The 26,594-nt window shown below is 43.9% G+C and overlaps 3 protein-coding genes across 3 annotated transcripts in view; all 3 read left to right on the forward strand.

The window, feature by feature from the left end:
• Positions 1-1,327: 1,327 nt before the first annotated feature.
• Positions 1,328-5,593, forward strand: MRGBP (MRG domain binding protein; the record flags this gene model as incomplete). The annotated part of the gene is made up of 5 exons (XM_079543356.1): positions 1,328-1,562; positions 2,293-2,414; positions 2,944-3,025; positions 4,031-4,105; positions 5,403-5,593. The coding sequence occupies 5 exons, from the start codon at positions 1,328-1,330 to the stop codon at positions 5,591-5,593; spliced, it is 705 nt and encodes a 234-aa protein (XP_079399482.1).
• A 1,509-nt stretch (positions 5,594-7,102) lies between these two features.
• OGFR (opioid growth factor receptor) lies at positions 7,103-15,978 on the forward strand (the record flags this gene model as incomplete). The annotated part of the gene is made up of 9 exons (XM_079543209.1): positions 7,103-7,321; positions 9,150-9,203; positions 11,579-11,626; positions 12,250-12,312; positions 12,606-12,690; positions 13,077-13,155; positions 13,634-13,700; positions 14,008-14,156; positions 14,613-15,978. The coding sequence occupies 9 exons, from the start codon at positions 7,103-7,105 to the stop codon at positions 15,976-15,978; spliced, it is 2,130 nt and encodes a 709-aa protein (XP_079399335.1).
• Positions 15,979-19,712: 3,734 nt separating this feature from the next.
• The window catches only part of COL9A3 (collagen type IX alpha 3 chain), a gene marked incomplete at both ends in the record, with an annotated part of 31,237 nt that continues 24,355 nt past the window's right edge, over positions 19,713-26,594 (forward strand). Inside the window, 4 exons of the mRNA XM_079543495.1 lie at positions 19,713-19,778; positions 20,952-21,020; positions 25,341-25,376; positions 26,054-26,125. Of these exons, the coding sequence (XP_079399621.1) occupies positions 19,713-19,778; positions 20,952-21,020; positions 25,341-25,376; positions 26,054-26,125 (243 nt within the window). The remainder of the gene's footprint in view (positions 19,779-20,951; positions 21,021-25,340; positions 25,377-26,053; positions 26,126-26,594) is intronic.

Here is a 26,594-nt window from a genome sequence, read left to right on the forward strand (position 1 = left end):
TCTCTTGATAGCAGAGTAAGACTAGGTAGCAGCATAGATCAAATAAACATCGGAAGATTAAACAAGTCTGAGAGTTTTCTTGGATTTAGGGCTGGATTTAATGGGAAAGCATGTGGATTTCTACTGAAGACCAGCAAATTTGAGTTGGTATGTAATTATGGCTCAAAATGAGGAAACTATTGTGAAGGCAAAAGTGTGCGAAGGCAAATTTGTCTCAACCAGGATGTGGGTACAGAGCTGACAGCAGACAGAAAAGATATTTTGGAGAATCCTGACGTCTTGCAGGAATGGCTTTTCCACATCAAGATTTCTGTCACTGTGATTCAGGCTGTCACGGAAACAGGGATTCCTGGAAAATTTCAACAGCATCTAAACCAGACTGAGCAAGAGATTCCTCTCCATTTTCTACCCGAACCCACGTAGAAACCAGAATTTGTATCCGGGCATTCATATCCAGCATCAGAGAATCATGGAATCAGAGAATTGTTTGGGTTGGAAAGAAACCTCAGAGATCATCCATTTCCAACCCCATCCTTACCTCCAAACCTCACAGGGCTTGCAAGTTTTGGGTTCAGCTCACTTCAAATGTTTCCTGAATGTTAATCTGCTTGAGGTACAAGCATGGTATCGGGCCATAGGAGTTAGTTAGTTCTTTGTGTATCAGACATACAGAAAATTCCCATTTCTCACAGTAGCATTTTCACCTTCCTACTTCTCACTGTTTGGACAATTTGCAGGAAGATGTCTTTCTCCTTGTTTCTGCCCACACTGTTTTATTACTGACTCACAGCAGTCGTTCTTTACGTATATCATCGCTATTTGTTGTAGAACTCATTTTAATGTCACCTAAAGGATTAAGTTCTGAAGCGAGCAACTGGAAAACCTGATCCCGTGAGTGACAGAAGCCCTGGTGCGTGCATGTGTGCCCGTATCACATGTGATAACAGCCAACCACCCCAAAAAACACCAATCCGCACTACAGAGGAATTGCCGTGTTCTTTCTTCCCAAATGAAACACTTTCATGCCTTAAATGACGAACACAGCAGGTGAGTTCTGCACTTCTCAACGCATGAGATGTCGTTCCTAAAAACAAAAAGTGACAGCGCCGTGACAGTGACGAGCAGTTTTGGGTACTGAGGCGCGCAGTGCCACGCGAAATCTCCCTCTTGGCAGCAGCTCGAGGTAAAACCCCTCACAACTGCCCCCCCCCTCCAGCACAGGGCGGGTAGCGCGCCCAGCCCGCTCCTCCGGCCGCCAGGAGCCGCTGCGGAGGCGGCGCGGGGGAACGGCAGAGGGCGCCGCGCGGCGGCACGGCACGGCGCGGCCATGGGCGAGGCGGAGGGCGGCGCGGTTACCGCCGCCGCGGAGAAACCGCCGCTGCCTTCGGCCGGCCCCGGGACGGCCGCGGCGGTCGCTGCCGCCGCCGCTGCTGTTGCGGCCGCCGCGGCGGCAGCCGCCTCCGCCCCGGAGCCCGGAGTGCCGGCGGAAGAGGCGGTGGTGGTGTGGAGCCCCGAAGTGGAGGTTTGCCTCTTCCACGCCATGCTGGGCCACAAGCCCGTAGGTGAGAGCAGGCCGCGCAGAGCCTCGGCCTCGAGTAGCGGCGTCGGCCGGGTTGGAGATGCGGGCGCCGGGGCCGGGCGGGCGCTGCCTGGGCTGCCGATCCCAGCGGCCTCCGGGCCCGGGCGGCCCGAGCGCTGTGCAGAGCTGTGCTCGCCCCTCCCGATCCGCGCTCCTCGGCGCGCACGGCCCGCCCTCCTGTCTGCCTGTCCTCCCGGGGTTATTCAGTGGCAGCGTTTCTCTGGGAGCTCTGGCTGCGGTCTCACGTGGAAGTACCGCCGGTGCGGCAACCGCAGCCTCTCTCCAGAGCAGCGCCTGCGGTGCAGGGTGTGGAAACAGCCGGGCTGTGCTGGCGGGATGCCGTTCTTCTTGCCGTACTGTATGATGTCCCCATCTAGGGAGGGAAGATTTAGGTTGGATGTCAGGGGGAAGTGGTGAGGTGCTGGAACAGCTGCCCAGAGAGGCTGTGGATGCTCCGTCCATCCCTGGAGGTGTTCAGGGCCAGGTTGGATGGGGCCCTGGGCAGCCTGGTCTGGTATTAAATGTGAAGGTTGGTGGCCCTGCATGTGGCAGGGGGTTGGAGATTCATGATCCTTGAGGTCCCTTCCAACCCTGGCCATTCTGTGATTTCTCTGTGATTATAGTTTGTTTGTTTGTTTGTTTAATGATTGATATTATCTTGCGACACAAATCAAACTGTTGGCGGTGTTAATTGCACTGAGTTCTCCCCCCAGGTGTGAATCGCCATTTTCACATGATTTGTATCCGAGATAAATTCAGTCAGAATATCGGACGGCAGATTTCTTCCAAAGTGATTTGGGACCATCTGAGCACCATGTATGACATGCAGGCTCTTGTGAGTATAAGGGAGTCCTGACTGGTTGTAATCCCTGGCACCTGACAGCTCTCAAACTACAGAACGCTGTGTGTGTTCCAGTGAGGTGATGAAGTTTTTCCTGTATGAAAGTGCACTGGGTGGGAGGCAATAAAACTTATTGTGTTTTGGTTTGTGTTTTCCTTTTTGCCATACTGAGTTCTGCCTTTTTACTGATTTTATTCTCTTTTTATTTTTAATCGCCTAAGAGCTGATCCAGCAAACATTTACACATGTACTTAGGTACCAAACAGACAGCTTATATATATATTTAAGAATTTGCCACAATGTCGTTCCAGAAATGGTCTCTAATGGTCATGAGTCATGATCTCAACTTAGGAACCAGTTTGATATCAGGAGCATCCTTACGCTGTAGTATCTGAGAATTGTTAAAAGTTATTTGGCTACTAAGTGCACTTAAAATAGAGCTTGAAATTGCATTTCTATTCTATATATATATTTTTTTATTTTTACCAAGATCAATCATAAAAATCTTTATTTTCTTACCAAGCATGAATCTGAGATTCTTCCATTTCCAAATATAGAGAAGAATTTTATTCTTCCTGATGAACTGATTCAAGAAGTGAGAGAAGGTAAGATGTGATAGAAATCTTTTTTTCTTTGTTGCTCTAGGCCCATCACAGAACAAACAGCTTAACAGAACTCCCAGAAAAGAACATAACAATGTACCCTACTAGCATAAATGCATGGCTATTCTTTCAGACTGGTGTGTTAGGTGTACTGATGAAAAAGAAGAGAACAGATACATCTCTTGAATCTGCTGGCTGAAGGAAATAATCAGGGAAAGGATCACCCTGCTGGCGTTGTTCATGTTCCCCATTTATCAGCCTCTTTGATTCTCTGCTGTAGAAAGTAGGCTAGTGGGCAAGACAGACCTTTGGTCAAACTCCACACAGTATTCCTTGTATTCTTAAATGTAATAAAGATGAATGCTAATATGGCACAAGCAGGTTCTGTTTGTACCTACTTGTAGATTCAGCTTCTGGGGGTAGACAAAAAATCCACATGCTTTACTGCTGCCTGTTTGTGTTTCTTTGCAGTTGGTTGTTTATTGTGTGGTTTTGCATTTTGTTGAGACTTCTGTTGGATTGAGGTGAACCTTTTTGCTGAAATTGATCATCTGTGCACTTTTCTGTGGTCCGTAGCAAGATCTTTTCAGAAAGAAGCTATGGGGCAGTCTATGGAGTGTAATAACATTTCTCTATATACATTGTATATAATATTTCTGTGACTATATGTTGAATATGAATGATTAAGGCCACTGAACAGCACTGTCAGCAAATGTTTCAAAGCATACACTGGAAATATACTTTTACTGTGTATCTATAGTTTCAGTGCAGAAGAAACTTCCATTTGACTTGGACTTGCAGCAAATACCTGTTGCTGGTATAACCCTTGCATTTTTATTGTTAGGACGTGCTTATTTTTAGGATAGTTTGTATGCTTTAATTCTTAAGAACATTACTGTTATGTCTAATGTCTGCACACACTGCACATATGCTGAGGTTGCTAATGGAGGAAACCTCTGTATGGTTCTCCATAACCATCTAACCATTGCTTAATGACCAATTCCATAGGAAAAGTGATGATTGAAGAAGAAATGAAAGAGGAGATAAAAGAAGAGATGGAAACACATGCAGGTCCAGAAGAAGGTAAATTTGTAACTCTCTGCTGTGTAATTAGATTAAAAAAAACAACTGTATTTCTGAAAAATTGATGTTAAAATGTAAATATCATATGTAAATATCATATATAGTGTATTTTGTGATTTCTGTTCAGATGTAAAGAAGTAGAGTAACCTAAGAGTGCACAGAATAAGCAGTTGCCAGTATATGATTCTTCTGGAGATTTCTGCCTTGCTCCTAATTCATGTGTGCAGTTCTGTAGCTTCTAATTTCAGCCTTTCAGTACCTAAAAGGAGCCTATAAACAGGAGGGGAGTCAACTCTTTGGAAAGGTAGATGACTGCAGGACAGTGGCTTTAAGTAGAGGGAGGGAAGATTTAGGTTGGATGTCAGGGGGAAGTTCTTCACTACAAGAGTTCCAGCACCTTACTGTAAGAGGGAGGTGCTGGAACAGGCTGCCAAGAGAGGCTGTGGCTGCCCCATCCCTGAAGGTGCTCAAGGCCAGGCTGGATGGCGTCCTGGGCAGCCTGGTCTGGTATTAGATATGGAAGTTGGTGGCCCTGCACGTGGCAGGGGGTTGGAGGTTGGTGATCCTTGAGGTCCTTTCCAACCCGGACCATTCTGTGATTTTATTTGTTTAAATTAAATTTCTTTGAATTAAGAGAAATTAAGGCCAATAAATCAAAACTTGAGATGCTACAATGGGAAGGAGAGCAGAGTGGGATGGGGTTTTGTCTGTTTGTTTGTTTTGCATTATCTTGCCTCTTAAAATGAGGGAAAAGCTTACTTTTGAAAAATGTTTTGCTGTAGAACAAAGTCAAGCACAGACAGTAGAGATCCTGCTATTTCCCTTAACAGACCAAGCCAACTGTTAGCTGCATAATGTCATCATACTGCAGAATAAGTGTTTTAAAGATGAGTGTAATAAAAGGTCTAAAAATGTATTTAAAAATATATGAAATTTCACGTTTTGGGTGTTCTGTTTCAAAACCTATCTCAAATCCCAAATGTAATGAGCAGTGCTAATTATAAATCTCACAGATTGGTCCTATATAAAATATTCCCATTAAGTATTTTAAGTGCTGCTTGTTTCCACTTAATGAATGTCATTTCTATCCTTCAACATGCATGCCCATCTTCGAAATCAAGTAATAAAAGAAAGCCATGCCTTTTTAAAAATGAAAGTAGTACTTAAAGGATCTTTAAAGGTGCTGAGAATGTATTTATTGGAAAAGTTTAATGTAATATGAAGAGATTTTATATCAGTTCTTGTTTGCCTACGTGCATGAGTCTGATCTGGACTCATTACTTTGATCCTATTTCAGTTTTTACACCCTCTGGAAGTTTAGGAAAAACGACTGAGAAGCCAAGCAGCAAAGAGAAGGAGAAGACTTTGTCAGATTCTGGGTCCAAAGAAGGATCTGATAAGAGGAAACGCAACAGAGTCACTGAAAAGGTCTTAAATGCCAACAGCAACCCTTCCAGCCCCAGCGCTGCGAAACGACGCAGGACATAAAGCTGTGAACAACAGAAGTAGCTGGCTGTGGAACGTGAGGAGGGAATATTAAAAACAAATAGTAGGATTGTCATTAGATAAACGTTTCTCACCAAGGAAATGATATCTGAGCCAGGTATTTGAAGAACCTGCACGTTGCCTTTATGCATACAGGACTTTGTGCCCATCCTTGATCTGTTTGTGCCGTGGCACCAGGCTGCACGGTGGCAACCTGCTCAGGGCGCTCAGGGAGAAAGCTGGCAGCAGGGAGGGTTTATGCATGTGTAACAGTTGCAGTGTTTGTATTTCCAAGTAGCGCACGCCGTGTTGGAACAGCTCCTGAAAGAAGTGTTCAGTGAGACACAGAGCCTCGATTCATGGAAAATAGAGGGGTTGTATCTATACATTTTGAATTGGTTGTTTTCGCCTTTGCTTGGTTGCTGTCTTTGAACATCACAGACCCTCTGTGGGTAATGCTGTTTGGCCATTTGTCCAAACATACCATTTGTATCAAATATCTGAATCTGTTGGTTCAGTAAAACCAAAATCCTTTTAAATACGACTACTGTGCTGAGGTATTCTTTCACACCATTTGCTGGAGGAAAATCTACTTCTTTTACCTTTAGTGATGTAGCTTTTTTCAATCTTGCTAAGCGTGTATACCGTAACTGAAGTGAAAATGACAACACCTGTAAGGAGGATTATTAACAAGAGTCCTAAATTAAATATCCACTGGACTCGCATGGTTTTGAAAGGGATCAGCTGAGCTGTGCCTAAACTTGGAGGTGTTGCTTCATCTGTCTGTACCACAATCGTATGTAACAGCAGGTTTTGTACTTCATTATTTATTTTTAAGCAGTTTTATTGATGTGGAATTGGTGTTGCAAAGCGTTGTTCCTGTTCTATAATTTAAAATGTTACTGATGTTGTAACACTTATCTTTTATATACCAGAATAGTAAGATTTGATAGAAATTACTATTTTTGAGTTGTGAAAAGATGGACTGTGGTCAACCAACGTGTGAAATGGTGACTGAAACGTGGCTGAATTTGTCTCACCATATTGACGAGCGGTTAATAAAAAGAATTACTTTATCAGTATTGTCTTTAAGGTGAGGAACCAACAGCTTCCTTTCCACCCCACGCATGTGTTCACGTGCACTGTGCTGCAGCAGCAGGGGTGTTCCCGCACCCAAGTCTTGCTGATGGAAGGAGAAAAGCTCCCATTCGTACAGCACCCCGTTTCCACCACCGTTTGGCTAGCACGGGAAGAAGAGCCAATCTCGCTCAGGCCGCTCGTTGCCTGCAGGCTGCCGTTCCCTCCTGTCTTCCCTCAGGTGGACTGGCCGCGGGCCGGGCGGGCGGGCGCTAGGACCGCGCGGAGCAGCCTGCTGCCCAATGGGGCGCCGCGCCGCAGGAAGGGGGCGGGGCGTGCCGGGCTTCCACCTCCTCCGCCCCGACCCACGTGCTCCGGCTTTGTGCGGGCCGGCCCGGCGTTCCTTTCGCTTTCCTTTTCCTCTGCCGGCTTCCCATGGCGGCCTGGTTCAGTTTCAGGGCGGAGGAGGACGAGGACGGGGACGAGACGCGCTTCTGGAGGTACGACTCCACCTGGGAGGAAGACGACGACGAGGAGGAGGACAAGGATGGCGGTGAAGGCCAGCCTAAGGGAGCGGAGGCGGCCGCCGGGGAGGAGCCGGAGGATGCGGAGAAGTCTGTGCTGAGCTCGCCGCGGGAATCCCGGCAGGCCCAGGTGGGTGCCGGCAGGCCCAGCGGTGCTCCTCAGCTCGCTCGATGCCGGGCTGGAGGCACTGAGGCGGGCGGCAGAGCCCTGCGTGCACCTGTCCGAGCGCCTCCTCCGGCTCCAGTCCCCGACTCCTCGGCGCGTCTCCCCTTGACCGTACATCTTCCTGGCCCGGCTGCTTTTCCTACTGCCTGTATTTTGGGCCCCTTTTCCCTCCTATCCCGATTTACAGCCGGGGACTGGAGCAGATGAAACGCTTAAAATAAGTCGGAAGGTTTGTATGTTCTGGCAGCGATCGTTAGCGTGTAGTTCTGTCCTCATCTCGATGGAGCCAGTCTTCTAACCTCGAAGAGAGGAGGCAGTGTGAGGCCCACTTGGAAATGATGTCTTTGCGACTCAGCAGTGGCGGAGTTGTGTTGGAGCTTTAAGAACTAACTTTCATTAGGCTGCTATGTGCAGGGTTCTCGTATTTTCTTTGCCCTCACACCCTGTGGAATGGCTGCTTTATCCCGTAAATAACATTTTGTCTTCTACATGGTGCAGCATGTTTTCTCCATTGCTTACGGATGCTGTTTTGGCACAATAGCATGGTGTCTGCATCAGATCCTTGCTTTACGTTGATGTCCTCTACAGTGTCCTTTCTCTTTCATGCCATGGAGAACCATCAGACCATTATTAAAATGAGCTGTGAGTTTTTCTTTCCTTTAGCCTTTTTTTTTTTTCTTATGCAAGATATTATATAGCAACTCGCTGAAAAGATCCATTGATGTTCTCAGAACTGCAGTTATATTCTGCAAAATGTTAACACTTGTCTCCATTTTCTTATGTTGATTCAACTTTATGAGGAGCCTGTCTAATCTGAAGCTGCTATCTTTACAATGTTGCTTTGCAAATGCAGAACTCTTCAGCCTTTTATGGATCCAGCAGAAACGCTGTTAACTGTTAACTCCTCCCCTTTTGGGGAAATGAAAACTGATCTTTTGCTTCTGGTTTCATTTCAGGGATGCATCCATATTCTCAAGGTGGGAACAAGCAGATAATATATTAGAAACTAATAAAGTTTCTAATACGAATGTATTAGTATCAAACTTTAATCTTTTTTCTTCTATGAACACTAAGTGAATAAAATAACCCTATTTTAAAAAAATATATAACTTCTATGCAACACAGTATTCCAAATATCAATGACTTAGTACTAAGTCACACCCCCTATACTTCACAAACAAAATCAAAGCTTAAATAGAGCAGCTGGGCGTGCACATCTTCATGGGGATGGTGTGAAGCCTTAGCTATTGGCATAGATCTTTGTGAGGTCACAGGTGTTTTAGGTGGAATGGAAGATCCTTCCCTGTTCCTTTATGTGGTTTGCGTTGTTTGATGGCACACGGTCAATTTTCTGTTCTTGATTAGAGCTCTGGTTTTGTTTACGAATTTTAAAACCTGATAAAATCCCTTGAACTTTCAGATTGTGCTTTCTGATGTTTGTTCTTTAGATTTTTATTTTCTTAGAGCGACTTCTGGATTGTGACAACAGTAAAAGCAAGGACCGTTTTTTTCGCTTTGCCTTGAGGAGGATGTTGTCTCTGGGACTTATGCCCCTGGAATATTGTTCTTCACCTTTAAAGTGGAGCTCTTCCTTCACGGATGGATATATAATCACCTCTGTCTTACAGTGCCTGATTCCTTTTTAAAGGGAGTGAGAATGAGTGCAAAAAGAAACAGTGCATCTTCTGGTATAAGTCCGTGCCTTTGTAACTTGCCAAAGCCATGAGTCAGGTTCCAAAATAAGTTCCTACTTCTGCTTATATTACACTAACTTTAATTCTTCTCCCCTCAGCCTAGATGGTATACTATATTCCTGAAGCTGCTAATGTATTTATTCAATACTGAGGTTAGAGGGTTTTTTTTTATTATTTTCACTACACGCTTTCAAAACCTTCAAATTCTTTTATGCTTGCATGTCACTTGTTTCTCTGCAAATACCCCGTATTTGTAATTAATAATTTCTGCAGGTGTCTTTTTAACTCTTTTGCACTCCAGTGCTTTAAGGTTCTTCCAAGAGTGACCACAGAACATCTTGGGGTTTATGCTCATCTTCAGAGATCACCTCTTCGTTTGCTGTAGCGCATGGGGTTTGTGCTGCATTGCTCAGAGCCTCGTAACAAGCCCTGTAGTTCTGCCATCTCTCTAACTATCCCCAAATGGAAGGCTTCCACTGCTCGTCTAAGACTGTCTTCTTTCTTGTTGATAATCTCTGCATCCTTTCATCCCTTTCAGTTGGATTTGATTTCCAGTTTCCAGCCAAACACAGTTGGTGTTACCCTTTCCAGCTTTGTTCTCTTCTCTCCTCGTGCTCTTCATGAAACAGTGCACGTTCTAATTGATGCTTCAGCAGTGCTGGAGGTGGAATCCCACCTTAAGTTGCTTATGAGTGTTGTTTGAAATAAGGTTTGATTTTTTTGTGTGTGTGTGTACAAGTTTGTCTCTGTAATCTGGAAAGAAAGTGAAGGTCACATTTCTGTGTGGCTTGTACTGAAGTCTGTAGAAATCCAGAAACAACACCTCCATGGGCAGAGGGCTGAGTTCTTGCTCTTTGCTTCCCCACATTGTTTTTCCTCATGTTGTGCTCCAGCCTGCTTGCTTCCTTGACCCAGCTTCTTTCTGAAGCAGCCCGATAGCACCTTACACCGCTGTGCCATGTCTGTCTCTGTATTTATGCTTGTTCTTCAGCAAACCAATCATTTTTCAGAATTAAAACTATTTTCCTGTTAACTCAGATCAGCTAACTGTGTTAAAAAACATTGTTTTTGATTCTGAAGTGAAAGGAATGTCTGAAATTGATTCCTCTGTATTTGGCAGTTCAGTTCTCATTAATTCCTCATGTATCAGGATTTAATCTGTGGAGCTCAAAACTTACAGTTAAAAGCACTGCTGAATCTCAGAGCTCTAAATCTTGGTCAGTGCTTACACCTTGAATGAAAGAATAATATTGATCTGCTTTGGCTGAGCACATATCTCAGTCTTTTGTTTGCGTCCACATTTATTTTCCAAATATTAACTGCATAGCATGGCTTTTTGTAGTTATGTGCATTTCTAGCTGCTCTACTGGCAGGGGGTGTTGCAGCAATGGGATACCAGCACTTGATTTCTAATCCTGTGTGGAGCATGCAGTTGTGGGAAATGTATTGCAACGTAGACAGGTATTATTTTAGGTCACATCACAGCTTTGTTACATTAAAAAACAAAACACAAAAAAACACAACAACAGAACCACATAAACCTGGAGGTTTGTTTGTGTTTTAATTCCTTTCACCCAAATGAATGGGGACCATAGTGTGTGCAAATGTATATTTAAACAAAATTTAAAAAATTCTTTGTTGATCATCTCCCCACAACTGTGCCTGCTTCTAATTTCAAGTGCTAAGGGTGGATGGTACAGTTGGAGGGATTGCTTCATTACAAGGAAGTGCTGGGAAATCTCACCCTGCTGCTGCATTAGTGGAACCACTTCTGGCTGTTTGCTGCTCGATACAAAGTGGTTTTCCTTTTTATTTTTCTCTAGGCAAAGGAAGTAGTAGCAAATGAGGCTTTCAAATAACTTGAGAGACCAGTAGCTGCTTCTTTCCTCTAAGTTTCTTAGAAGGTTTATTTTGCAAGATTCTGCCTGCCTCATCCCTGTTTCAAAGGCTCGGCTCTTGTTGGCTATTGCTGAACCCTCTTGCTCCTGTGTGCTTTGCACTGGGTGGATCCTTTTATTCACAGTAATCTTGTTTGTTTTGATGGTTGTGCCTTGACGTTTGCGAGTGCTTTGCAGCGTTGTTGTGGTTTGAGACAAGATGGTGTAGCACTCAGCAAGATTCAGCCTCTGTTGCTTACGAGTTGTCACAAAAATCTCTTACCATGGAAGTGATGCACTTAAATGTAAATATACATTAAAAAAAAAAATGACATTGTTTGCAACTTCCACTGTTCAGAAGAGTGTTCTTTGTGATTTCTTTGTATGTGTTATGACTATAATGAATCCAGCATGCATGTGTAGCAAGGAGAGCCTGATACCTTGCTGTCAGGCAAATGTGGCAGCACAGGCTTTTTTTCTATAGTAATTTAAATGATTAATAAAGCCATTTTAATTCAGTTGTCACTAGGCAAATCTGTCACTTGGCAACTAATAGGGATCATGTGAATTACTGCTGTGGGTATCTTCATGTGGTATTATTGTATTGTTTTGTTTCAGTATGTTTCCTTCTAATTGCCTTCTCTTTGTAGGGACAAAGAAGATCCAATTCGTCACCATTGTTTCAGAGGAGTTTTAAGGTAGGCTTGGCACACAGTTAGGTTACTTGGAAACATGAGCAGCAATGAAAATGACGATTGTTATGGGAATAAAACAAATACCTAGTGTGACCATGTGGCTGTTGTTATCTAAAGGAGCACAATGCCAGATCAGCAGGACTGCTCTAGAGTAGAAAGCAAAAATGAAGAAAATGCATGCTGAATAATGTCTGGAGGAAAGAAGAGTCCTGAATTTAAATGATCTTTATGCATCTTGAATTCTACAGTTTAAAGTATGATCTCTCTTGACTGAAGCACGTAGTGATTCAGGGACAGGCAGATAGAACTTAATTTGTCTACTTAAAACTTTGTGAGTTAACAAACTAAATAAGATTTATCATTCAGGGACTTTCCAGCTAGCTCTGACCATTTCTGTAGGAAAACCTGCCTGGGATAGAAGGCAGACGTCGAACATAAAGAGCCCAATAAAACTGGGAAGAAAAATCTTTTGCCTGAGTCCAGTAAGAACTGGCTGTTCTTGGGGTGCTGGAGCTGTGGATTGCTGGGCACAGGGGAACAGGTGTGGGAAATGCTGAGTTCAGGCTGCGTTTTTATTTTCAGAAGGCCACGTTATCCTGGGTGTCTGATCTGTGACTTTTCTCTAGATCTCAGGCAGGCGCAACTGGAATGCAGCAAGAGACTTGCAGAGATACAGGCATCGTTACCCGGTATGGACTTCATGAGAGTGCACCTGCTCTCGTGGCTTTTCCTTGTTGCATGCTGAGTTTAGGAATGTGTTCTAGCTTTGACGATGCCCTTTCATCTTCACACTGAGGCTTCTAGCTTTAAAGGATTAATTTATGAAGGGAGGGGATAATGTTCATGTGGGTGCATCAAAAACAAGCTGTTCTTTCCCAGAGGTTTCAAGGACTTAGCCTGTGCTCCTGATGAGAGGGAAGGAGAAGTGCTGAGGTGAGTACTGCATTACTGCTGCTTGTTGATTTCTTGTTCTCGTTTCCAGGGTTTGATAGAATCAGAAACTGATGAGGAAGAAGATATGTGGAACTTGAGCTTCTACAAAAATGAGATTGCTTTTATGCCCCACGGTGAGTACCTTGCTTGATGACTGCTCAGTGCAGCTCTACTGTGGCTGTTGGAGTTGGTGGAGGTGTAGCATAATCCATGTGGAACAACCATTAAAACAGAAACCAAATGGAAAAAAAAAAAAAACCCTCTACAATTTCCATTTTAAAATGTCTTTGTTCCTGCTGCATTTTCTTTAATTTTCTTTAATTTTCTGTTTGCTGGTTTGAAAAAAATACATGATTCTTTTTTAATTATTCTGACTTCTCAGTGTAGTCGTACAGTAGATAAACCAGTGCCTGAATGCTGACCCCTGGCTATGGCTAATGAACTGTCTGGGATGACTGGCTAACTTCAGTTTTCATTTGGTCTCATTTATTCTCGCCTCAGTTTTGTATTTTCTCTGCAGGTTTGCATATTGAAGATCTGCTTGAATCTTGGTGGGACAACTATGAGGTTCTGGAAGAAAACCATTCATACATACAGTGGTAAAATACCTGTGTGAATATAGTGCCTGTGTCAGTTGTATACGTGCTGTTGAATTCACCTTCCCATGAAGTCTAGAGTTACTCTTAAGTGAAACTTGCCTTTTTTTTTTTTTCTCTCTGTACCTTTGGAAGCAATGCTCTGGAAATCCTGAAGACACAGGTTCTCAGTGCAGCTGTGGTAATAGGTCTCAGTAAAGTAATGCTTGGTCTTCTAACGTGCTGCAGAACAAAGTTTTACTGGAGTGAGGGTTGGAAATAAGCAAAGTTTAAGTGCTGTTATTTATCACCTTTGTGTACAATTCTCTTATGGAAGGGATTTGTCTTCTAAGTAACTATTTCTGTGTTCATAGGAATATGAACTGTCTGTGAGATTCCTGTGATCTCACAATTTCTGGAATCGTTTGAGTTTTAAGAGAGTGGGTTCCCTGGGTTGGATATCATCTTTGCTCATCTGGGCTGAAAACTTCTTTCTTCTTAGGCTATTTCCTTTACGTGAACATGGGATGAATTTTCGTGCGAAGCCGCTCACGTGTCAAGAAATTGAGGTATTTAAAGCTTATGTGCCTTTTTTTTTTTTTTTTTAAATCTGAAGAATGTTAGAATTTTCCCTAAAAGACTTATGTTTAAAGTGTAGGGCTTTTTCCCCCCCCTTGCTTTCTTGGGGCCCTGGTGTGAACAGGTCTCATTCAAGCATTGATTAGCAGTTGTCTGTCTTGTGTGTCTGCCAGTTGTTAGCAGCAGCACATGAAGTGATGAGTGATATAATTATGCTTTGTTTGACATTCAAATCCTGCTTAGGGATGTAGGTTATGAGGGAATTGCAACTTGTGCTCATTGGTCTCTCTTTTTCAGGCCTTGAAGAAGTCAGAGGAAGCTATGGAAAGGTTTATACGTGCTTATCGACTCATGTTGAGATTTTATGGAATAATTCTAGTGAACCAGGAAACTGGAGAACTCAAGAGAGCAGAGAATTGGGCTGAAAGATTTCTGAACTTGAACCGGTGAGTCTTTGTTTGTTTGTACTACTGATCGTTTAGCTACAGCCATGCACTTGTTTGAGGAGAAAAAGAAGTCAAAGTCAAGAAAATCTTCTGTACCTGACAAATCAAGGCGTTGTTAACACAAAGCTTACCACAGTCAGGGACAAGATATTGGGCTGCATGGTCTTGTATGTATGACCCAATATGGTGGCTGTTTTCTACTGGTGGGTGATTCAGGAAGTCAAAAAGTTTTTAAGGAATTGAGTTAATTTCAAGAGGTGTTAGGAAGGTACTGCTGGAGATAGTTGCTGTAAGTCCATTAGAAGTAGGACAAGCTCGTATTTCCATCTGCATTGTGAAATAGCCCTTTACAGATCACTCAGTGGTACACAAAACATTCTGCAGGTGCCCCACAGGTTCATTATGACCTCAGGATTGTAAAGGTTTCACTTAACTTTAATCATCTGTTTGTCTCAGGTTTAGCCACAACAATTTACGGATTACTCGCATCCTGAAGTGCCTGGGGGAGATGGGATATGAACACTATCAAGTGCACTTGGTAAAGTTTTTCCTAACAGAAACTCTTGTTAATGAGACATTACCAAATGTCAAGAGAAGTGCCTTGGACTACTTCCTGTTCACCATCAGAAGCAAGCAGAAGAGAAGAGAACTAGTCCACTACGCTTGGCAGCACTACAGACCTCAGGGCAGCTTTGTGTGGGGGCCCCATGACAAACTCTTGAAGTACAGACCCCACTCCAACAAGTCAAAGTTGCACCAAAAGGCTGAAAATGAACAGAAAACTTCTGGTAAAAAGATTGATGATTCAGTGGAAGAGGGTCAGAACCAGACTGTAGAGGAGGAGCGGAAGGCTGGTGATGCTGCCGACTTGCAAACTGAAGCAAATGAAGAAGACACAACGGAGAAGATAAGCAAATGTGTCTCAAAAGATGGAGATGATGAAGATGAGAAAAAAACTCAATTTGCTCAGCAGGAGAAGGATTGCAACAGTGAGGCTGAGTTGCAAGATGCAACAGAGAATGACTGTGGAAAGGAGAGCAAGAAGAGAAAACTGGATGCAAATTTGGCAGACGCCGTAAAGAGCGGACAACTGAAAAGCCCTTCTGACATTGAAAAAATCTCCAGTAATCTGGAAGAATGTGCAATTGATGCAGAAATCCCCTTGGATCCACTCTTACAGTCAGAACAAGACCAAGAAACACCAAAAGAAGAAAATGTAAACCCCAAAGACTTAACAGTGCCAGAGGCTGGTGATGCTGCCATAAAGAGGAGGAAAGTTGATAAGAGAACACAGAGAAATAAAACGTTCAACTTGGCCATCAATCTGAACATGGCCCCACCTGCTCACAGTGCCCAGTCACATCCGTCTGTTTCAAATGCTAAGACTGAAGATGAAAAAGTCAGTGAGAAAAAGGTGGCTGTGGAGGAGATGAGTGAGAAGGCTGAGGGCAATGCAAATGGTGGGGCTCTGAACTCCTCGGCTGCCTCCGTGCTTCCCAGCACTGCTCAGACTTCTCCACTGAGTGATGGCGTGGAGTCAAGTGCAGATCAAGTCACAGCAAAGAATGATGAACACCCCTGCAACGCCACCCTCCTGGAAGGCAACAGTGAGGCGGGTGGGGTAGAACAGCATAAAAACACAGCAAATGCGAGTGAAAAAGAAGGTGCACAAGCCACAGGCAACGAACAAATTCCAGGGAGTCCTGAGCAGAGCGTTGCATCCTCTTGTGCAGAACAAGGCAGCACTGAGGTTGCAATACAAAGAACGGGTAGCTCTGAGTATGTGGCAGAGCCTGATGAAGAGCACATAGCAACAGTGTGAGAGCAGCATGGTGAGCACTCGAGCAAGCAGAAGTGTGCTGCCCTAACTACTGAGAGCCAACTTCTGCAAGCTGTATGCTATGGAGAAAATAAACACTGACTGGGCTGATTCAGGCTCACCCCTGTCTCATTGTCACCCTTCCTCACTTTGATAAGGTCATCAGTAGTGACTCTGAGAACCAGCACTTGGTTACCCTACAGAGGAAAACTTTAAATTAGTCATCTTCTTCAACAAGCTGTGTTGTTTGTGTTCCTATTTTTTATCTGATGTTCAGAATTCTCTTGGAGCAACAGGGATTTTTGCACTTTGCTTTGCTTCTGGTATGTCCCTTTTTAAAGAAGGAGAATGTTAATCAGTTTCCTTGATTTGATTTAGTATTTAATAAATACATGAATTTTAATGTAAGATAGCATGATGTAATTTGCCAGACCTTTCTATTGCCATATAAATTCTTGGTTGTTTTGGAAGGCAGCACCTTCACAGAAGACTTATTCCTGCAGAGGTGTCTCTTTCCTGGGCCATTTGCCTGAAAGAGATGAGAGTATTATGTAAAGAGATGAGAGATTTTGCATCATATAAGAGTTTTGTTGCCTCTCCTCCTGTAAGAAAACAAGTTTGAATTAAGACCAGGATAAAATGTGTGATATTAATGTGTCTGTGACCGGTATTAACCTTTGTGTACAGATAATGTTCTCCATGGTGCAAAAACATTGGGCTACTTGTTTTCTTTATCCTCTGCAGTTGTTGTTTCGTAGCCCTTGTTGAATTTATTGAGAATACAAATTGTCTACGGGTTTCTAAGAGAAAAACCTTCAGATTTTGCATAGAGCTGTCTGGAGCACCTCTTCCCCTGCTTTTTCCACTGTGTTCAGGAGCTTGGTAGTCTTCCACATGAACTTACCCACTGCAGATACAAAGCCCTTCCTTCCTTGATTGCTAAAATGGAACAAATGTTTCTGTCATTGTGTTTTCTCTGATTTTGTTGCTACTTGAAGCGACCTGAGGGGCTTTTTTCTGCTGGCCTGCTGGATGAAGCTGGATGTTTCAGCTCTAACCTGCATCCCAGTTGTGGCAGGATCATTCTACCATTAATGATCAGCTTGTCAGACTGTGAGGTCGTGCTTGAGTGCAGCATGTCTGGTTTCTGCTGGAGCTTTGTTGTGGGTCAGTTAATTGAAGCTTTAATTGGAGGGGATATGCTTGTCTGCTTCATTCATTTACAGCCATCAACAGTTTACTTTCAGACCTCGCCCACTGTTCTCCTGCCTTTATGCTACTGACCTCTCTGCTAGCTGTTCTGCCTGACTTGTGCAGGGTCCAACCGAGTCTGAGAGAATATTAAACAACTTAGCACTTCTGCTCAGAGAGATTTACAGCAGAGGATCCATTTCGTGAAGCAGAGGAAACGCTTTCACCAGCTGTTGAACAGAGAAGTCCGACCTACTGCTTGCTCAGATTGTCTTACTTTTGGTGTTTTTAGGAGGTGTTTATTTCGTGTAGGAGACAGAGGCTCACCCACCTCACCAGAGAGCAGATGCAGCAGCCTGTGCAGTGTTTGGCCCCTCTCTGCTACAGCTTTTTGTTTGTTAGAAGCTTCATCTTTCAAGGAACTTGATCTGTGATTTTCCTCCCCAGGCTGCAGGCCCTGCTTCAGCACATCATATCCTCATGTGTGGGAACAGAAGTCTGCAAGCTTAGTATTTAATGGTGATGGTCACACGTGTGCTGGAAAAAGGCTTCAGTGTTTTTAAAATATTTTCTTTCTTATGAAAAGGTGGTGTTAAATAGCCAATAAGAATGCACTTAGCTCTACAGATATAAAAACTTGAAGATGTTGAGTAAAAATTCTTTCATAAAAGGTTCATAAAGAATTGTTAATCATGTTTTTTTTGTATAGATTTGAGTATTTTATTTAATGACATTTCATTGTGAATATATGCTCAGCTGGGGCATCAATCAATCCTGTATGCTAATGTGCAGTTTGTCTTCTGTTTAATGGGATTTCACAGTGAGCCCTAATCTGGAGTGCTCAAAACAAACCTTTCCCTGTTGTGTTCAGTTTAGAGTTTCGGCTGTAGGTGTTTGCAGTGAGTTCACAGGATGTATTTCAGCAGTCAGAGCTGTATGATGGTCTGTTGCATTAACATCACCAATTAAAGCATGTATTTAATGCATACCAGTTTCCACTTACGTTTTTCATCTCTGAGGGCAGGATGTGACCATGGACCTGGTCTACCAACCCATCCTGTAGCCATCTGCAGTTGCTTTGGAACCTCCCAAGTGTATGTGATGGAAAGCTACAGTGATGCTCTGTAGAATAAACCAGGACTTCCCTTTTGAGCAGTTTCCAGTGTGCATACGGAAGCTTTAGCTGTAGGGCCTCTCCCTTTGGGACATGAGATAAAACTCTTTTTCAGTAAACCCTTTCTGAGCTGAAAATGTCATCCTTCCTTCATCTTAACAAATGCATGCCACAGCTGTTGAGAGGAGCTGGGGAAAGCTGGATCTGCTTTGCCATCAGTTGGTCTCTTTGAAGGAGAAAGTATGAGCTGTGAAGTTCCTGTGGGGCTTGAGCTGTCTAACAAGCATTCAATTTATTTTTAAGCTGTGTGAACACAGGCATACTCTCCTTTTCTGTCCCTGCCTGACTGTTCCAAAAATTCTTGTAGATGCTGGTAAATGTTTGAGCCCTCTAAGTCTCTGTAAAAGCTGGTGGTGAAATATGGGCTGCTGGAGAGCTGGGCAGACATGCACTATTTGCCCATACAAACCTGGCGTAAGGATGTCAAATAGAAGTCTTGGGATTAAATTTGTAAAGCCTTGGTTTTCTACTGCTCTCCTCTTGATAACCAAATTAGCTGTTTTATTCCTGAGTCCTACGGTTTATTCTCTCCATTTCCAAGTATTGCTTTGGATGAAGTTGTCTTTAATTCAAAAAGGGCAACCTGAAGCTGTCTGCTTCATTGTGAATAGGCTGCTGTTTGAGATCACCTTTTGGGGATCAGTTTGGCAGCTGTTGCCCTGCTCCTTCCTTGCAAATATTTCAGAGGCAGTTCTTCCTTAATTCCTTGTAGTTCCAAGAATTTTTCCTTCTTTCTTCCTGCTTGTGTCTCTGTAGTCATCTCTCCTCTGGTCAGGATTCATCACTTCCTCGAGAAATAAGCCTGGCGTTCTTTGGGTTTCCCTCGAGGAAAAACAAAAAAACAGTTGTGGCAGAGCTAACAAACCATCTCACAAAGCAGTAAGTGCATTTCTCTGTAATTCTTGCACTCGTTACATGTATAATAATTTTTTCAAGTAGCCTCAGGCAGTGGATGACTGTTACTTTTTCATCTGTCCAGCACTGAAGTGATGATGCGCTTTGAGAAGTGCCTCAGCTGAGACCTAAGGAATGATGCATTTCCAGCTGGAGATGCAGAATTTTCTCCTGTGTGTGTCTATAGTTCAGTTGTTCCTTATGTTTCTTCCCTGCTTGCTGGGGCTGCCCAGCAGGGCATGAATGAGAGCCTCTCTTCATGACTGCCTGCTGCTCCCCCTCCTGCTCCCACCTCCTTGCAAAGCCTTCTCTTTCCTCTGGGCTCAGCCCCTCTTGCCTGTGCTCCTGAGCACTGCCCCTCCAGTGGGAGCTGCAGGTTTATCTGGAGGCGAGAAGTCTCATTTGTAAGCCAAGATCCAGGGGGAGAGAAACGGTTTGGCTGCCCAGGAGTAAAAAGGAGAGACAGAGCCTGGGCACGATGACTGTATTCCCCACTCTTGGGCTTCTCTTCCTTTGTCAGCTATTAGCCGCAACATCAGCTCAGGTAAGAATTTTCACGTTGGTTTTATGCTCAAGAAATGAGTGTCTAAGAGAAAGACGTTGCAATGTGTGTATGCTATAACTACAGAATGAAACGTGGGAATAGCAGGTCATTAGAGTTAATTTAAAGCATGCACTCTCCATGCCTAGCGAGGAGCTGTTTTCATACCTGCATCAGTAGGCTTTTACTTCGCGTTCTTGTGTGCAGGAGCTGCTTTACACTTTCTGTGCAAGTACTGTTTTTTTCAATTAGAGCTGCAAGAGATAAAGCCCTAGGAAAGGAAGAGTTGTTATAAGAGAAACAGTTTTTTTTCATAGTGAAGCAAGGAGGTGCCCGTGAGACTGGGATCTCTTGGTCTGGTTCTCCGTGAGTCAGAGAATGTTTTATTCTTTCCCTCTGAATTTTTAAAACTTCACATTTATGAAATAATGTATTGAATCCTCATTCACTTTGCTTGTGAAGCTATATTCAACTTCCCTGCATGATGTTAATATTTTTGCCTGGGGAAGTAACTCCTCAGTGAGTTGGGTTTTTTTGTTGTGCCAGTAAGGAATTTTTGCAGTCTGGCTTGGAAATTCAGAGCTGCCCTCATCTGCTGTGAGCAGAGCTGCTTCCACAATGGAACCTTTGTTTTGCCAATGCTAAAGCAAGTTGCTCTCTGGAGTCCTCTCAATACAGAAGTCATTTATCAGACCTTTCTTTCCTTCCCCCAACCTCACACATCCAAAATCCCAGATTTTCAAATGACATCCTGCTAAGAGAGGAGACTTTTTTCCCTTTCTTATTCTGATTTCGGCAGACTCCTGTCTCCATCACCGCCATCAGGCTGGGACTGAATGCGTTTTTAATGCTACACATTATCACTTATTTTCCATGGACCTCTACCCCATAAGGATCATTCCTATAGGCAGTGAGGAACACAGCCTGTACAACCAAGCCCATTTGCTTCCCATCTCTCCTTCCTGTTAAAGGGGCTAGAGACCCTGAGGCTGTGCTCACTTAAAAATGTTTTCCACAGAGCCTTGCTTTGAGCTCCTTCAAGTTTGCCCAGAATGGTGCAGGGCCCTGTGAGGTGAAGCAGCTGTGGAACTCAATGATTGCTTTCTTATTTAGCTTGTGTGTTCATTCTGATGGAAAAATAATCTTTCTTCCTCTTCATCCCCCCGATCCTCTCAGAGAGTAGGACCACAAGGCCCTCCTGGACCCCGAGGACCCCCTGGACCATCTGGCAAGGACGGCATAGATGTGAGTGCCACATGGCAGAGGGAGGGAGGGGGTGGAGCGGAGGCAGGGCGAGCTGAGCTGAGAAGTGCTGCTGGTCCTCCTGAGCCTTTGGATCATGCTGCAGAGGTGGATGGATGTGGAGAAGAAGATCTTGTCCTGCAACGGTTAGAATGGAGAATAGAGGCACTGAGTGACCTTCTTCACTGTGGGATCTGTACCCCATATCAGGAGAGTTCAGGACAAAGATAGCGTGTGTACAAGAACTCACGGCTATGCCTGCAGAGCTGTGCTTTTCTCTTTTGCTGTCTGGAGAGGAGGGGGGAACAAAATGTGGAAAGTTGAGTGCATGAATGTGATATGGGTCAGTGTCACTGCATGTTGTGTAGCTCAGAGGGGTTTGTGGTGCTTCAGAGCATCCATGGTCATGGAGAGTCTGAAGAAACTCGACATGGATGCTGCTCTTATGTATGTTTTATTTCAGCAGAATCAGTGCAGTATCTCCAATCTACACTGACATGTGCAAAGTCAGAATCTGGCCCACTGGTTTTCAGACATGAGTTGCTTTCAATGGCACAAACAGACAAAAAAAACCCTTTATTTCAGAGGGCAGTTCTGTAGGTGTACCTGTGTCCTGTGTAGGTAGAATGCTGTGTACCCCAGGAGATATCAGAGAGGGAAAAAAAAATCTTGTCCTATTGCCTTTAATAGCTGTCTCCATAGAAATTAAACATTGCTTCTGTGACTCTGGTGGAGAAGAACTGTTTGCTCTGTAGGTGACAGTGGGTTAGAGTATCAGATAAATGTTCAGCAGGATGGTATCAAATACAGAAGACCAGTTTCCTGTTTTGTTGCTCCTTTTGAGTAGTGCTTACTGCAATTGGGCCTTTTAGCAGCCTTGAAAAACTCTATTTACTCCCTGCAGGTCATTTGCTTTTGGATAAGAACGTAAAGGGGAAAAAAAAAAAAGATATATGTTAGCTCCCTGGTAAGCAGTGAACAAGGAGCTTTTTTGTTTGCAGTGGAGAGCTTTCATAGAGGCTGTGTGAGCAATGCTGGTCTGAAGAGAAAACCTCATTGATTTGCAGCTATTCCCTCTGAAGTATCCTTTCAACTAAAGGAAGCTGTTTTACTGGAAATCTCACTCTGGTTTTGTAGCACGTGAAGTTCAGAGCTGATATCTCCCCGCTGTTCTTTGTGATAAAAGGCCGAAGGGGAGGAGGGCAAAGGAAACACATTCCTTGCAGCTGCAGGGAGCCCATGGTGTCTGTGGCCAGAAGACTTTGTGGAATGGAGACTGGTTTTGTATGCAGAGGAGTTTTGTGTAAAGAGGAATTTGGGGGGGACAAAGTCCTTCAGATTGTAACCAACTTGTAGGTAACAGCGTTTGGAAGGAAACAAATCCCTGTGATCCTGCTGTTCTGCCCCTTTCTACAGCATGTTTTACACCTTATGCTGATGAAGCTCCTGAATTACTTCTGATGGCTGTTGGAAATGGGAACCTGGGGAAACATTTAGAGTGAATCTACACCTTTTTATCCACTGCTAAAAGCTTCAGAAAGTTCCATGTGGGACAAGACTAACACCTAATTATTGTGAAGAACTTAGTCCTAATAAATCAAACCGTTGAGTTTGAAAAGAGTTTGAAGCACCAAGTCTTGCAATCCCACCTTCAGAAGTGGAGTTCTGCCTGCATGGGAGCAGTCTGCCATTCGAGCAGGCACAAACTACAGCCCTCATTCAGATGCAGGTTGAGTCAGGTGCCCCGTTAATATGAGATGAAGCCAGCTGTTCAGAGATAGCTTCTGCAGTTCAATCAGGCAGTCAGACCTTTAGAGAACTGCATAAAAGAAGAGACTTGTGGCTGGTGTTGAGGATGCTCATGCAGCGTTCCAGTTGAAGGGCTACTGTTTTTCTGGCAGTACCTTCCAAAAAGTTATGCCATATAAAATGCAGCAATGGATGGAGCCTGAGTAGCATTATCAATTCTGTAAGGAATGAAGGCACTTCATTGTTTTTCTGAAATGGTGCAACTTTTTTTAAAGCACAGTCAGAACTCTTCTGGCCCTATATGTGCAAGTTGTCTGAATTCTGTAGGCCACTCCAGCTGGATCAGCTTCACAGATGGCTTTGGAAGGATGCTGTGTGGGAAGAGTTGCTCTGAGATTGATGAGTGGTGTCAAAGTGCTCGGTGCTTCCATACCATAGGCCCTGAGCCATGAGTGGTGCTCAAAATGCAACTGAGTTAGTCAGAATATCTTGGAATAAACACCATACGTACAATTTCTAGAAGCTGCTGCTGTTGTTCCTTCCTTCGTTGAGAGCTGCAGCATTCAGTTCCTCTGAAATCTTTGTAATTACAGCCTTTAACATGCTTCACATTTCATACGCAGCACCAAACAAAATCTCCCTCCCAAGAATAGGAACAGCATGTTGTGATCAAAAGAATTAGTGCCAAGTTCCTGTGAATTATTTCTAGGAATGTAATTCCCCAAATTGCTAATAAGCAATTGTCGCTGTTCAAAAATCAAGCTCTTTTTTTTTTTTTCCCCCCACTTTTCATCTCATGGCTTGACTTTAATGCAGGCTTGCTAAGAAAGAGTAAACTGACTTCCTTCTCATGAAGCACCCAGGGGAGCACTTCCTTTTGCTGACAACCTTTGCCTCTAATTCCCAGTGATCTGGCATTAAGGGCATAAACACTTATTAGGCTTTTGATTCATCTGACCGAAGTTCTGGAGCTCCTGCAGAGTCCCTCAGGGGTCCTTGATGGCAGGATCAAGGTCTAAGATGGTCCCAAACAGCATTTACTAATGCTGTGACCTTGCTGTATGGATTGCCACAGGAGTGAGGGGGGAAAAAATGTGCAAAGGGTTGAAAATGTAGTGTGGTGAAGGAGGGATGCTGCCTTTCCAAGCCATTCATTGCAGAAGAACTGCTCCTTTCATTCCTTTGGCAAGGGACCTTCCCCACCTATGATCACGATAACTATTTATGGAAAGTCTGTGGGTAATGAACAGCAAAAGGGTTTCTTCATCAAGCCAGAGCACAATGCCACCTCTGTGCAATGTCCCTCTGGTCTGAGCATTGATCAGCCACCAGCACAGTGTGTAAGTCCATGGCTGAGCAAATCAAAGCCAGTCTATGGGGCAGCCCAGGGCCTTCACAGCTGCCGACAGAGTAAATGCAGAACTGTGCTATAAATTGCACACCTTTGTTTACTGCCTAATAACCCCTAATTATCAGACCAATGGCAAGAATGGGTTATTTCTAACCTTGCTCGGTTAGCAAGCAGTCTTTTTCCACGCAGATTTTTCTCTTCCAGGATATCAACATGCCCCGTGCCCCCTCCTCACCCACAAAAAATGAGCTGCTCACACTATTAAAGTACTTACCCTGAAGCCAGGAGTAGAAGTCCTCATCCAGGGACCTAAGCTGGGACATGGAGGAGCAAAACGATTTGCCTCCAGACAAAGCAAGGAACTGAGCTGAGACTGTCAAGTTTCAGCAGGCTCCTGTCTTTTGCAGACAATTGTTTTTTTACAGAGACTGACAATAAAACACAAATGTCTTCTGGGATATTCTCGTCTGGGATCTGTGTGAGCTCCTGAATGGCATTGTGGCTGGCTGAGCTGAAAGAGCAATTCAGAGGCTTTTTAAATATTATCTTCCAAGCAATAACTCAGTTTCCATTAGGATCAGAAAAAGAAAAAAAGAGCACTTTTCAAAGTAAATACTTTATTTTTTTTTTAATCAAACTTGGATTTCATCCAGGTTGTGCAGTGGGATTAGGTTGAAATCAGTTGGGCGTTTTGTTCATTTGCTTTTCCTGTCCAGGTTTAGTCATATGAAGAAAGTTGCAGGAGACTTTTCTTCCCTTGTTGTTAGTCCCAAACTTCTGGTAGCACCACCATTTTGTAGTAGGTCCTGGATACCTGGATCTCATAGCATCTCTGTTTTGTCATGGAAGATATTTGAAAATCGTAGTCGCCATCCAGCTTCCTCTGTGCCTCGCTTGCTGCTAAGTCAAAGTGCAAACAGTTCCTAAGCATGTGTGGAAGGAAATGCAGATGTTGGGGATGGTTCAGAACACTCTCTAGCGATACCCTCATGCTCAGCCTCCCAGACTTCTACTGGCAATGTGAAAAGGGTTATCCAGCTTCATCTTGCTTTAGGAGGTAACAGGATCCCATAGCATTACCTTCTTCATTCTGAGCATGGCAAATCTTGGAGTGGGCATGGAGGGAGCTGTGAGCACCGTGGCTGTTGCGCATACTGCTGTCACAAGAAGCCAGCAGAAAGAAGTTCATCACTAACACTGATGTCTTTTCTCTTTTTACTCAGGGTGAGCCGGGCCCTCCTGGTTTGCCAGGCCCACCAGTAAGTATTACCTGGCTGATGCCAACTTATTTGTTCCCTTACGAAGAAGCGATGCACAGGAGCTCAGTCTTATGGCTCCCTTTCCTCTTGATCTGCAGCAGCATTTCCATAACTCAGCACTGGTTCTGGGGAGAAACAAATTTTTTTGTTTTGTTGCTAGAGGAGGATGTGCATGCATGGGGGTTGAAACAGGATGATCATAATGGTCCTTTTCAACTCAGGCCATTCTATGATTCTATACGTGAAGTACAGCTCACCCATCAGCAGTGTAACAAAAACTGGCACCTAGCCATGTATGCATGTTTATTTTTGGTGTCAGTTTAGATCTACTTCAACTCCCAGTCTGTCACGTGGTGCTGGAAAGTGTGGCATAGCTCTGCCTTGGGTCACCTGTCCTGTCCCTTTGTTCGTGTTACATATGCTATCCCTTTCTTCTATTAGGAGCAGCTTAAGGGTAGCTGTGTTTGTGAATAGAGTTGTGGAGAACTGAGCTAAAGTGCTGAAACGTTTAGGATTTGGATATGGGTTCATGACAAATTTCACCTCTCGGGAGTAATTCTATGTTATATGGTGTAAGATGAACACATCAACAGATGAACCTCCATCTTGTAGTCTTTATCAACACATGACGTGTTTCATTTGTTATGGTATAAAGAATTGCCTGTTTTCTGATTTAGGGACCAAAGGGTGCACCAGGAAAGCCTGGAGCAGCTGGTGAAGCTGGGCTGCCTGGCCTTCCTGGAGTAGACGTGAGTATTTTGTCATCTCCTCTTAAGCTGTTTAAGCATTTCATATACATGAATGTTGTTCTGCGTCTCATCAACTTGCTCTGTACCTACTGGAGAAGTAAAGCGGGTACTGAAGGTGCATCTTATAAGTCAGGAGAAGTTTTAAGAGTTGAAAGCATCTTCAGATTGAACTAAGCAGTATGAGAGTGATTTTGGGATGCAGAACTGATAGGACAGCAGTTACAATGAAACATTACAGCTCTTGGGCAGTGTGCTAGGCAGGGCTGGAGAAATAGGAACATCTGTTGGCATCTTGAAAGCAAACCACTTGAGCCTGATTTTGGAGATCCAGTGTTCCTTATTTGCTTGAAGCTTGCTGCTCTCTTGCCTGTTTGTTTGTTTGTTTTTTCTGTTCAGAGCTGGACAGGTGACTGTATATAGTGAAGTTTTCCCAACTTAACAACTTACTGCCATAATAACAGAGCATAGC

Source organism: Tetrao urogallus (genome assembly GCF_951394365.1).
Source record: "Tetrao urogallus genome assembly, chromosome: 16".
NCBI classification, from domain to species: Eukaryota; Metazoa; Chordata; class Aves; order Galliformes; family Phasianidae; genus Tetrao; species Tetrao urogallus.